General features: G+C 44.0%; 1 protein-coding gene across 1 annotated transcript in view; it reads right to left on the bottom strand.

Annotated features, from left to right (window-relative positions):
• Window positions 1–12,649, bottom strand: part of exoc3 (exocyst complex component 3) — a 14,790-nt gene extending 2,141 nt beyond the window's left edge. The window contains exons 1-13 of the mRNA XM_072440552.1: window positions 12,523–12,649; window positions 11,352–11,532; window positions 10,846–11,065; window positions 10,534–10,706; window positions 10,001–10,213; window positions 8,030–8,208; window positions 7,253–7,369; window positions 6,307–6,424; window positions 5,449–5,574; window positions 3,934–4,034; window positions 3,661–3,771; window positions 1,873–2,014; window positions 1,162–1,284 (exon numbers count right to left, since the gene is read on the bottom strand). Coding sequence (XP_072296653.1) covers window positions 1,162–1,284; window positions 1,873–2,014; window positions 3,661–3,771; window positions 3,934–4,034; window positions 5,449–5,574; window positions 6,307–6,424; window positions 7,253–7,369; window positions 8,030–8,208; window positions 10,001–10,213; window positions 10,534–10,706; window positions 10,846–11,065; window positions 11,352–11,495 — 1,767 coding nt within the window. The 5' untranslated portion in view covers window positions 11,496–11,532; window positions 12,523–12,649. The remainder of the gene's footprint in view (window positions 1–1,161; window positions 1,285–1,872; window positions 2,015–3,660; window positions 3,772–3,933; window positions 4,035–5,448; window positions 5,575–6,306; window positions 6,425–7,252; window positions 7,370–8,029; window positions 8,209–10,000; window positions 10,214–10,533; window positions 10,707–10,845; window positions 11,066–11,351; window positions 11,533–12,522) is intronic.
• Between the last annotated feature and the right edge of the window lie 1,375 nt (window positions 12,650–14,024).

Here is a 14,024-nt window from a genome sequence, read left to right as displayed (position 1 = left end):
CAGACTGAACACAAGGACCAGACTGAACATAGACTGAACACCAGGATCAGACTGAACACAGACTGAACACAAGGACCAGACTGAACACCAGGACCAGACTAAACATAGACTGAACACCAGGATCAGACTGAACACAGACTGAACACAAGGACCAGACTGAACATAGACTGAACACCAGGATCAGACTGAACACAGACTGAACACCAGGATCAGACTGAACACAGACTGAACACCAGGATCAGACTGAACACAGACTGAACACCAGGATCAGACTGAACACAGACTGAACACAAGGACCAGACTGAACATAGACTGAACACCAGGATCAGACTGAACACAGACTGAACACAAGGACCAGACTGAACATAGACTGAACACCAGGATCAGACTGAACACCAGGACCAGACTGAACACCAGGACCAGACTGAACACAGACTGAACACAGACTGAACACAGACTGAACACCAGGACCAGACTGAACACCAGCACCAGACTGAACATAGACTGAACACCAGGATCAGACTGAACACAGACTGAACACCAGGATCAGACTGAACACAGACTGAACACCAGGACCAGACTCAACACCAGGACCAGACTCAACACCAGGACCAGACTGAACACCAGGACCAGACTGAACACCAGGACCAGACTGAACACCAGGACCAGACTGAACACGGACTGAACACCAGGATCAGACTGAACACGGACTGAACACGGACTGAACACCAGGATCAGACTGAACACAGACTGAACACCAGGATCAGACTGAACACAGACTGAACACAGACTGAACACCAGGACCAGACTCAACACCAGGACCAGACTCAACACCAGGACCAGACTGAACACCAGGACCAGACTGAACACCAGGACCAGACTGAACACGGACTGAACACCAGGATCAGACTGAACACGGACTGAACACCAGGATCAGACTGAACACGGACTGAACACGGACTGAACACCAGGATCAGACTGAACACAGACTGAACACCAGGATCAGACTGAACACAGACTGAACACCAGGATCAGACTGAACACAGACTGAACACCAGGATCAGACTGAACACAGACTGAACACCAGGATCAGACTGAACACAGACTGAACACCAGGATCAGACTGAACACAGACTGAACACGCCCTCCCCTGGCACTGACCTGGTTGAAAGGGTTCTTGATTTTGTTGAAGTCGTTGAAATAGTCCTCGACGGTGACGCAGATCGTGTCCACGGCGTGAGAGCCGCTCAGCCACTTCCTGGTCAGCAGCTCGTTCAGGTGATTCTGGGACAAACACAAATTATAAATCGAACTTTATCCAGCGACAGTCTCACACACTCAAGAGTTCTTTCAGCCAACGTCCTTCTTTTCTCTAAACAAAGACATTCTAAATTCCTGAACGGAGCAAAAGTTTCAGTGGAACATAATGTGATTTCACTGGAGAAACTGGAATTAACCTCAGAATATCACAAAATATGACAAATCCAGGTGTTTTAGTCATAGACAAAATCTGGATTTTTCAGGTTTTACAGGACACAAAATAGTTTTACATTTTATCTACGGATTAATTACACTTTTAACCACAAATTATACATTTTCTGAACCTCCTTTGTAATAGAAAATCAAACAAACTGACATTTCGACCCTGGACATTCTAAATTGTTGCTTATTTTAGATCAAATGTTAATGTTTGAAAGTTGATCCTGGTGGACTTCCTTTTCAGTTTCAGACTCTTGAACTTTCTGATACATCTTTTCTTACATTTCTAGTAGCTAATGTTGCCATCTGTATTTCTAAATCTATAAAAAGGCCCACTCAAGTCCTTGTCCGGAGGTGAATACAAAGCTCCTCCTGCTGCTGTTGGTGTCTGACCTCCAGATCCAGGAAGACCTCGTCCAGCAGATACTGACATCCCTCTTTGGCCACTTCGTTGAGCGTTCTCTCGATGGCGGCGTCGCTGTCCGTGTGCTCGGGCTGAGCGCAGTACTTCCTCTTCAGGCTGTTGATCGACTCTCTGTGGAGAGTCAGTCAAACATCATGAATATCTTTTGGTTTGAAACGTACCGAGTGATAACAAGAGAAACAAAGAACGCACGTGTTCTTCTGTCCGTACTGTACATCGTTTACATTCATATTCGGTCGAGTCCATTTTTATTTGAATTATTTTAGGAATGCCTTTGTTTTGTCATGGTTTATACTTTAATATTGCTCTATTATTATCCATTACATTGAGAATTCTGTTCATGCGTAACGGCCATAGAATGTCTCCTGTTTCTGATTTGGATTAAAGCAGTTATACAGTATACGAGCGACATTCATCATTTGAAATACCCGTATTTTCCGGACTATAAGTCGCACCTTTTTTCATAGTTTTGTCCGGGGTGCGACTTATACTCCAGAGCGACTTATATGTGATATTATTTGTTACTTTCACACTGACAACCACAAGAGGGCGCTCTAGGCTCTAAGCGACGCAGAAGAAGAGTCTGCACTTCCTCTGGAGTTTGTGGAGTTGTTTAGAAGTGACACAGAGGAAGAAGAATTCAGTGGATTTAGTGATTTGGGGTAAAACTGATGCTTTGCTAAACTTGTTAGCATGTTCTTTATGCTATAGTTCTCTGAATAACTGTTCATATGTTACGTTAACATACCAGACACTTACCACAGTTCTGTTTGTGCCTCATGTAGCTGAAGGTGTTAGCGTTAGCATACGTCATGTAGCTGAAGGTGTTGGCGTTAGCATACGTCATGTAGCTGAAGGTGTTAGCGTTAGCATACGTCATGTAGCTGAAGGTGTTAGCATACGTCATGTAGCTGAAGGTGTTAGCGTTAGCATACGTCATGTAGCTGAAGGTGTTAGCGTTAGCATACGTCATGTAGCTGAAGGTGTTAGCGTTAGCATACGTCATGTAGCTGAAGGTGTTAGCATACGTCATGTAGCTGAAGGTGTTAGCATACGTCATGTAGCTGAAGGTGTTAGCGTTAGCATACGTCATGTAGCTGAAGGTGTTAGCGTTAGCATACGTCATGTAGCTGAAGGTGTTAGCGTTAGCATACGTCATGTAGCTGAAGGTGTTAGCGTTAGCATACGTCATGTAGCTGAAGGTGTTAGCGTTAGCATACGTCATGTAGCTGAAGGTGTTAGCATACGTCATGTAGCTGAAGGTGTTAGCGTTAGCATACGTCATGTAGCTGAAGGTGTTAGCGTTAGCATACGTACACCTCTTCACCATGTTCTCATCTGTTATTATTTTAAACTGCATTTACAGATGAAATGTCTGTTCTAGGTCTTGGATTTCATCAAATACATTTCCCCCAAAAATGTGACTTATATGTGATATTATTTGTTATTTTCACACTTGCAACTGCATTTCATACTCCAGTGCGACTTATATATGTTTTTTCTTCTCTATTATGCATTTTTTGGCTGGTGCGACTTATAGTCCGGAAAATAGGGTAGAAATATCCGAGTGATTGGTCGGCGATGTTTTAGTCAGTCCGACGTGAGCGACTGACAAATGATGAAAAACGCGCAAAAAACAACAACAAATCAATCTTTCGTTCTTCCACATTTGCTCTAATCGCCCGGACGAGCGTGGACCTTGACAGAAGTCAATCTCATATCGACGGAGTGCGTTTCGTGAGGTCAGCCCGAGGCACCTGAAGGTCTGGCAGTTGTTGATGATGGCGATCATGTACTGGACGTAACACTGAGGCAGCTGCCGGTCCCTGAGGTGCTCCTCTTTGTACAGCACCGCCTCCTCTCGGTACCTGACCACAGAAGACACAGCTGTGGGCGGAGCACGAAACCGAACAGGACCACAATCACAACTGTTTAAACATCGCTTTACGTTTCCACTCCGTAAAACACGCAGTGCAGAGTTCAGCGCTCATTTACCACATCAGACAAACGTTTCTTCTTCTTGTTCTCACCTGAGCAGAAACGTGTTCATTTGCTTGAGGCAGAGCTTGAGGACCTGTTCTCTGAAGTCTCCGTCGATCTGAGCCGCGACCTGCAGGTTCTGCTCAAACATCTGCGACAAAAGAGCCATCGTTTACTACACACGTACGCAAAGAGAAACTAGGGCCAAGTTTACATTGTGTAAGTGTTTCAGTGGTCACGACTGGTAAAGCACAAAGGCTGCGGTTGTGTAGGTGATGTAAAGTATCGTGATCTCATTCCGGTGACACATCGTGATTCAGTCGTTTTGGTTTTGAACGCGCCTTTAAACGTCTTGGTTCAAGTGTCGCACGGAACGTAAACAGACTGTAAAACCAACCCCGAAAGTGCAGAATTATTGCTTTACCCTTCTGCTTTCAGCTCGTTTAACATGTCTATTTACCGTATTTTCCGGACTATAAGTTGCACCTTTTTTCATAGTTTGGCTGAGGTGCGACTCATACTCCAGAGCAACTTCTATGTGATGTGACTATATTAGTCTTTTCCCTCTGGCAACCGCATTCCACACTGACGACCACAAGAGGGCGCTCTAGGCTCTAAGCGACGCAGAAGAAGAATCTGCACTTCCTCTACCTCTGGAGTTTGTGGAGTTGTTTAGAAGTGACAGAGGAAGAAGAATTCAATGGATTTAGTGATTTGGGGTAAAACTGATGCTTTGCTAAACTTGTTAGCATGTTCTTTATGCTATAGTTATCTGTTAGCATGTTCTTTATGCTATAGTTATCTGTTAGCATGTTCTTTATGCTATAGTTATCTGTTAGCATGTTCTTTATGCTATAGTTATCTGTTAGCATGTTCTTTATGCTATAGTTATCTGTTAGCATGTTCTTTATGCTATAGTTATCTGAATAACTGTTCATATGTTACGTTAACATACCAGACACTTACCACAGTTCTGTCTGTGCCTCATGTAGCTGAAGGTGTTAGCGTTAGCATACGTCATGTAGCTGAAGGTGTTAGCGTTAGCATACGTCATGTAGCTGAAGGTGTTAGCGTTAGCATACGTCATGTAGCTGAAGGTGTTAGCGTTAGCATACGTCATGTAGCTGAAGGTGTTAGCGTTAGCATACGTCATGTAGCTGAAGGTGTTAGCGTTAGCATACGTCATGTAGCTGAAGGTGTTAGCGTTAGCATACGTCATGTAGCTGAAGGTGTTAGCGTTAGCATACGTCATGTAGCTGAAGGTGTTAGCGTTAGCATACGTCATGTAGCTGAAGGTGTTAGCGTTAGCATACGTACACCTCTTCACCATGTTCTCTCATCTGTTATTATTTTAAACTGCATTTACAGATGAAATGTCTGTTCTAGGATTTCATCAAATACATTCCCCCCAAAAATGTTTTTTTCTTCTCTATTATGCATTTTTTGGCCAGTGCGACTTATACTCCAGAAAATACGGTATGCAGAATCAGAATATCTCGCGTGTCAGGTGCGACGCGTCTCCCGCTTCTACATGTTCCGTGTTGACATTGGAAGACGCTCGTGACCTGGAAGACGATGGCGGGGAGCGTGGTCTGGTAGAACCCGTCTTGATCCGCCTCGGGCTCCGTCTCCTTCAGCCAGTCTTTCTTATCGGTCTCCAGGGCCTTCCTCAGCCACCCCGTGATGTTCGACTGAAAACGCAGGGGAAAAAACCACATTGCGTCAAGTGTTCAGAGCGTTTCGCCGCACTCGCACATCGGAGATTATTAGTTTGATCCGATTTCTTATTCGAAATGGTGAAGTTCTGTGTGTTTTAACTCTAAACTCTTCAAATTCAGAGTGTAAAATTTGCAGACAAAATCACTGCGAAGATCTACTCATTTCTAATCAATTTTAGTTATCTTTCACTGCGATTTTTACACTCGAAATTTGACTTGAAAATACAGTCTGAATCAACGTGAATTCTTAAACTGAGGAAAACATACAAATGTGTACTGTGAACTTCTGCTACTTAAATGACGAATATTATGCGTCGCTTTTATCGTTATTGGTCTTTAAACAAGCTCCTGAGAACCTTTACTTAAGACATTTCATGTTCTACAGAAAATGACATTAGTTTGTCACAGCCTTTGACTCCATCTACTGTCCGCAGAGGGAACTACACACAGTTTAAGGCCTCTCACTCCCTGGTCTCAGCTCACAGTCATTCTGATGGTGATGACACGAGTCTGGAGATGATTTATGGAGTTAAAAACAGAAGATTCTCAGAGTCACAGATGGAGAAAAGGTCAGATATGGAGGAGATTCAGAACGGAGTGTTTCTGAGGCTCGGAGGAGAGAGGACTTTATCAAACTGTGAATGAAGCTAAATGTGCTCCAGCTGAGTTTGTGGGACAGTGTTGCGCATGTGCCGCTTTGCTCACGGTAAACGTCTGGATGTATTTGCTGAGCAGGTCGTCCACGACGTCCTGAGGCAGAAGAGGCTCCAGAGAGTTGATGTCGCACTCTGCGCTCAGCTCCGGGTGTCCCATCATGTCCGAGCTGAACACACACACACAGACACGTCATATTCTTGGATTCGTCCAAGTTTTTGTGTGTTCATTTTAGGGCTGGGCCATAATCACCATTTTGGATTCAATTTAATTTTGTCTGGATAAAAACAAATAAAAATTACTTTCAATTTTAATTTCCCGAATGTAAACACGACATACGTTTAGAGTTACTCAAAGTTACTACTAGACTATACTCCACCAGGATGTGCTCAAACCTATTTATTTTTACTTTGTTTGGGTCCAATTTAGTAAAAATCTCATAATCACAATGTTTTGCAATTGATACAATACTAAATTGTTAATTGGTTAGAAAACTAATTGTCAGTTAAAGCCCTACATACTTTGCACCATTGTCATTTAATATTAAAAACTGACTGAATCTCAATTAAAAGTTTCTTAATTGCACAGCTGTACTTTACTTGTGGAGGATTTGTCCTGTGCATTTGACCCACCGTGTCAGTCGAATTATGCAGCGCTAATTACCTTCTGTCAAAACGAACGTCTTTACTAACTCCATAAAAAATCAGCTGTATTCACATTAAAGATGGGGCACCAGATAATTCGAAATTAAAGAAGGGGCACCATCTCTGTTTCTAAACTACATGGTTAGTAGATTTGAGAGGTTTTTGTTTGTGGAGGAAATGATGGTACTTCAAAAACTCAATTCTCAATGATTTTTCATTTGCGTTGATTTGATTGCGATTCATCTTTCAGGCCTGGTTTAAACTATATTAAATAACAAAGGAATTTTAAAACACTTAAACAATATGATTAAATGTAGTAAGTCTACAGGCAAAGTAAACCCAGAGGAAATGACCTCTTGTACGTGTTCAGGACCCAGGTCAACATAGACACGATTTCATTGGCCTCGAGATCCTCTGCAGCGAGTTCAGTGACACGAGAGGAAACAGCGCCGTGGTAAAGGCCGAAGAACCTGCAAGACACAAAACCATCAATGTGAGTAAAGGAGCAGAGCAGAGGGTCGGAACCGGGTCTGAACCAGGGTCTGAACCAGGGTCTGAACCAGTCGGTCGGTCCCTCATCTGCCTGAAGAGTGGCTCCAGCTCCAGTCTCCTCGTGTCCGTCTGTCCGTCTGTGAGAGTCGGATCTCTCCTTCACTGGAACTCCTCCAGGTTTCTACGCTTTTTTCCCAAAGAGGTTTTTTTGTAGTTTTTCCTGGCCGAGAAGGAGAGTCTAAGGACAGAGGACCCTGGGACATCGTCCCTCGCCACCACAGACATTGTTGATTCATTTCTCCCTGTGGCCCTCAGAGGCAACTGTTGTTGTGATTTTGGGCCTTACAAAAATAAATTGATTTGAACCAGAGTCTGAACCAGGGTCTGAACCAGGACTAAACCAGGACTAAACCGGGTCTAAACCAGGACTAAACCAGGTCTAAACCAGGACTAAACCGGGTCTAAACCAGGACTAAACCAGGACTAAACCAGGACTAAACCAGGACTAAACCAGGACTAAACCAGGTCTAAACCAGGACTAAACCAGGTCTAAACCAGGACTAAACCAGGACTAAACCAGGACTAAACCAGGACTAAACCAGGACTAAACCGGGTCTAAACCAGGTCTGCTGCTGTACCTGCTGAAGGTGTTGTAATGAGGAGGGAAACACTGCACCATCAGGTTCCTCACGATGATGAGATCGTCTAAAACATATTTCCTCATGATTTCCAGAAGTCGCACGAGCCACATTTTGTCGGCCTCTCGAGTCACGGCCTGAGTCCCCTCGATGCGGGTGCTCACGGTGCCCTCCAGAACCTGCAACGTTTCACACAGGTTTAGAAGCACGTTTCCACAGTCATAAACCTGAGCGTAAAAACAGGTTTGTAAGAATCAGAGGACAAGTTTCATAAAGTAAGAACACTCAAAATAAATACGATTGTAAAAAGTTTTAATTTCATAATCAAAGTCGAACTTCAAACTTAATTTATACATTCATATTTTGTCCTATTGATCTTTAAACTTGATTTTTATTTTATATTTCTTTAAAAAAAAGAACCAATTAATTGTTTCTGTTTTATTCTTCCTTCTATTGTTCTAATGAAAAATAAAATAGTAAAAAAAGAACAATGCTTCAGTATTGATTTAATGATCATAAACACTTTTAATCAGTGACAATTAATACAAAATAATTTATGATAGTTTAGTGTAAAAAATATGCTAAAAAAAGAGCTGTTTAAAAATAAATAAATGTAAAGACATTTCACATTTGGGAAAATTAGTGATTTTTTGTATAATAAAACTCAAATAATGTTTTAACACAATTCTGTTGGACTGAAACATCTGGACGTGGCCTGACCACAGAGCCTGGTGAAGGAGGAAACGCTCTGACCTGAAACATCTGGACGTGGCCTGACCACAGAGCCTGGTGAAGGAGGAAACGCTCTGACCTGAAACATCTGGACGTGGCCTGACCACAGAGCCTCGCGAAGGAGGAAATGCTCTGACCTGAAACATCTGGACGTGGCCTGACCGCAGAGCCTCAAGAGGGAGGAAATGCTCTGACCTGAAACATCTGGACGTGGCCTGACCGCAGAGCCTCAAGAGGGAGGAAATGCTCTGACCTGAAACATCTGGACGTGGCCTGACCACAGAGGCTGGTGAAGGAGGAAACGCTCTGACCTGAAACATCTGGACGTGGCCTGACCGCAGAGCCTCAAGAGGGAGGAAATGCTCTGACCTGAAACATCTGGACGTGGCCTGACCACAGAGCCTGGTGAAGGAGGAAACGCTCTGACCTGAAACATCTGGACGTGGCCTGACCACAGAGCCTGGTGAAGGAGGAAACGCTCTGACCTGAAACATCTGGACGTGGCCTGACCGCAGAGCCTGGTGAAGGAGGAAACGCTCTGACCTGAAACATCTGGACGTGGCCTGACCACAGATCCTGGTGAAGGAGGAAACGCTCTGACCTGAAACATCTGGACGTGGCCTGACCACAGAGCCTGGTGAAGGAGGAAACGCTCTGACCTGAAACATCTGGACGTGGCCTGACCACAGATCCTGGTGAAGGAGGAAACGCTCTGACCTGAAACATCTGGACGTGGCCTGACCACAGAGCCTCGCGAAGGAGGAAATGCTCTGACCTGAAACATCTGGACGTGGCCTGACCGCAGAGCCTCAAGAGGGAGGAAATGCTCTGACCTGAAACATCTGGACGTGGCCTGACCGCAGAGCCTCAAGAGGGAGGAAATGCTCTGACCTGAAACATCTGGACGTGGCCTGACCACAGAGCCTGGTGAAGGAGGAAACGCTCTGACCTGAAACATCTGGACGTGGCCTGACCACAGAGCCTGGTGAAGGAGGAAACGCTCTGACCTGAAACATCTGGACGTGGCCTGACCACAGAGCCTGGTGAAGGAGGAAACGCTCTGACCTGAAACATCTGGACGTGGCCTGACCACAGAGCCTGGTGAAGGAGGAAACGCTCTGACCTGAAACATCTGGACGTGGCCTGACCACAGAGCCTGGTGAAGGAGGAAACGCTCTGACCTGAAACATCTGGACGTGGCCTGACCACAGAGCCTGGTGAAGGAGGAAACGCTCTGACCTGAAACATCTTGTCTTTCCAGCGCTTGGGTCGTCCCGGGGGGATGAAGCCCGTCTGCCTCTTGCGGTCCACCATCCTGCGGTCGATCTTCTCCTCCCGCTCGATGATCCTCACGGCCGACACCAACATGGTGGGGTCTCTGCGCACCGTCACCATGGCGCGCTGCAGGACCATCCACAGCTGCTTGGCCAGTTCATCTGACAGACCCTGGACCTGAGAGGCAAAAGACGAGAAACGGCTTATTGTGAGTTCATAACCACCATATATATGTTTTTGTACATTTTATGATTTTAAAGAGATCTAGAATGGCTTTGAGAAAGAGCTGAAAATGGAAATGTATCACAGAAGTCCAAACCACATCTGAATCCAGAATGAACCAAGTCAAAGTAAATGGAGATGAGGTGCAGTGAACTCACGTCCTCACAGTAAATGGAGAGTAGGTGCAGTGAACTCACGTCCTCACAGTAAATGGAGAGTAGGTGCAGTGAACTCACGTCCTCACAGTAAATGGAGAGTAGGTGCAGTGAACTCACGTCTTCAAAGTAAATGGAGATGAGGTGCATGTCGCTGGTGTTCTTGCTGTCCATCCTGTACTGTTCATACATGAGGTCGTCTCTGGAGCTCTCCAGCTCCATCAGTTTCCTGTGAGCCTGCAGCAGGTCGGCCTGTTCGATCAGCTGCTGCGTCGAGGCCACAATCTCAGGGACTAACGCACACAACACAATAAACGCACATCGCATGTTTAAAACACAGTCTGAATATTGTTAGGGTGATAAATGCCCCTCTCTACATCACATAACAATAACGCTGAATTGCGTCCTCCTCAGAGGTGGGCGAGTGTTTACCAGAGAATATGTTCTTGAGGTTCTCCACGGCCGAGGCCAGCTGACTGTGCTGCACCACGGCGTCCTTCACGTCCTTCAGACTCTCGATGGTGTTGATGCTCTGTCTCCAGTCTTTGCTCACGTCGCCCAGTGAGCTCTGGATCTCCTTCACGTCCACCAGCGCCGTGTGCAGCTGCGTCAGGCCGGTGCGCACGCCATCCAGCTGAGACTGGATGGCCGCCTGGAAACACCAGCATTACACTTGTATATACGCCCAGAAATACACTCAGAAATACTGTGGTGACCAGTGAAAACAACCACGATCTAGACGTAAACATCATGGATAAGAAGTGTTTTTCTGCACACTTCGGCGATAAAAATAAAATACAATAATCACGATGACACAACAGGCAACACCAACTATTATCGTCCGCTGTCGTTATTGCGATAAAGAATACTATTGTTCTTCTTCTAACCATATTGCCCGCCGTCCCTCCTCTTAGAGCCCAAACCCAGTCCTAAATCACCTTGAGCCTGGCCTCCACCGACGCCTTCTTGCGAGCCTCTCTCCTTCGGTACTGATCCACTTTGTCGAGCTGGTCCGAGCGCTGCAGCATCCCGGCGACTCGCTGCACCGCCGTGGCAACCGCCTCCCGGCTCGTCTCCTCCATCCCGCCGGCGTTTGACGGGCCCCGCGCACAGGGAATACTGCCACAAACACACACGCAAACCTTTAGACGCTTTAAATGCAAGGTCATTTTAATCATGGACCACCTTTGTGTCTTTTGGAATAAAATGAATAAGAAATGGGTTAGAAATGTCAGAGCGGAGGCAAAATGACCTAGACAAACATATTTTCTTTTCTTATTTTTTAAGCTTTATTTGGCAGGACAGGTGTGGCACGAGGGAAGCGGGTACAGATCATGCCCAGGACGACCCACAATGCCAATTTTCAACGATAAAATGACAAAATTATGTGAACAATACCATTATTTTTGTCTTGAGAATTGTATATCGACTCCACAAAAGGTATAATTCGTGGTAAAGTAGGTAATCTATCTGTGGATAAGATGGAAAAACGATTGCAACATATCTGAGTGTTCGTCCAGTAAAACCTAAAAAGATAATCAAAAATCGCAGTGTCTGTTATAATCTCATAATAAATAATACAAATGCAGTAAAATCCAGTGTTAAATGTGTTTAAAGCAGCTCTGATGTCACTCACATGTCTCTGAGGCTTTCACTTTGACTAAAACACCTGGATTTGTCATATTTTGATAGATAAAAGACTCATCTTATCCTGAGGTTAATCCCAGTTTCTCCAATGAAATCACAAATGTTCCACTGCCTCATTACCAGAATTGAGAATGTGTTAAGTCTCTGTAAACTCGACCGCATTGAGGAAAACCACGTAAATCCATGAGAAAAACACGCAAAAGGTTCAGATATTACGTGCTTTAAAAGATAAACGCACAATGGGAGGAGCTAGCATGTAGCATCGGAAGCTAATGTTTACATGTTGACAGCAGAGGAAAAGCAGAAATAGAATTGGATTAAATACGTTTGGAAAGATACATGTCAATCGATGCCATTTGCCAACTGTATTAAAATAAATCCACTAAAAGGCTGACGTTAATGACTTAGAACATGAGATACATTAAACAAGGGGAGAAAAAGACACAAAACAGTCTTACTTACGCTCTGAAGAAGCAGCTGGACTATTTTACATTTCTACAAGGCGCTTTTAATCACGTTTAATGTCCGTGTCGTCATCCAGGTTCTGTTATTCAGCGTTTGGAGAGAAATTTCACGTTAAAAAGTAGAGAGTTTGTGCGGCTGTTTCTACTTCCTGCAGCAGGATCACGCAGCACACGTGACCAGGAAGTTGCGCGCGCACCCACAGGAGTCAACGCAGCGCCGCCATATTGGTAGGGGAAATGTATGAAGATGGAATACATTTATATATTCATGAAAACAAAAATAAAACTAGGCCGCAGTAAAAATAGTGGGTGAAAAAAACGCAAATGTATTCTTTTTTTTAAATGAAATCAAAAGGAAAACCTTATCTTAACCAAAAGAAAAGGGGGGCTTTGGCCAGCTTTAATACGTTTCTGATCAGGCTGCCCCAAAATAAATTGTCTGTTTGCTGTAACCCGAGCCAACATTTTTCAAGTGGGTCGGACGGTAGGCAAATACTTATTTTTTTACTTTGAAGGCAAAAAAAAGATCCAAATTTTGCCATTTGACTCCGAGTGACCGCCAGGGGTCAGGCTTCAACAGTCCAGGGGTCAGGCTTCAACAGTCAATGACGGAAAACGTCTCGATCAACCGGATTGGGAGGCTAAATCTCACGATTTTAAGATATTTCAAATCAACCTTTTGTACGTCATTATCCTTTATTTTGGTAACGAAGGCAAGCGGGGGGGAACATGCGGGGGACACGGGCGCCGCCATGTTTGTTGTGATGACGCTGCTGGGCGTGTTTCAATCCCAGAATGCATTGCGTAAGTCAAATTATAATAATTCTGTTTTGTAACAGACGCATGTAGAGGACTGAATGACAACTATCAGTCCTTTGGGATGAAAGAGGTTAACCAGCGTGATAAATATTCAACATGGCAGATTAGGAAAGACCGGTCGGAGAGTAGGCAAAATAATTGAAAAATAAAAGATCAGACATTTTTTCAACAAAATGCTGATATTTTGTCAGCTAGTTTTATTATGGGTTGGTCGGGTTACGGCAAAAAGACATTTTGTTCAGCCTCAAGAGTTTGTTTGACCCTCATTTACATCTAATATGATCTAACACGAATCAATACATTTTACAAGATTAGCACAAATAATATTTTTTCACCTTAACCCATGTCATATTGTGGAATAGTATCTTGTAATGGCAACATTTGTGCTGCTTAATTTATAGCTTTATCCTTTGGCAGTTGGACACAACCAGCTTTTAAATAAATTATTTAACAGCTTCAGGTTTGTTAGACGTTATATAAATGAAACACCGAACACTCAATCACATCCTTGTATCTCCATTTGCTCAAAATCCCACAAATAAAAACTCCACGTGAAATCTTTGCATTATATATCACTAACCTCAAGCATAATGTATTATGTATGTATTGATTTTTATGTACTTTTGACATTCTTTACCTTTTTTAGTTTGATTTTTTTTAAATAAACACAATATTCAAATG

Source organism: Eucyclogobius newberryi, unplaced genomic scaffold (genome assembly GCF_026437365.1).
Source record: "Eucyclogobius newberryi isolate DKJ021-1_F unplaced genomic scaffold, fEucNew1.0.hap1 SCAF_12, whole genome shotgun sequence".
In the NCBI taxonomy this organism is placed as follows: domain Eukaryota; kingdom Metazoa; phylum Chordata; class Actinopteri; order Gobiiformes; family Gobiidae; genus Eucyclogobius; species Eucyclogobius newberryi.
This window is presented reverse-complemented; position numbering and strand designations above follow the sequence as displayed.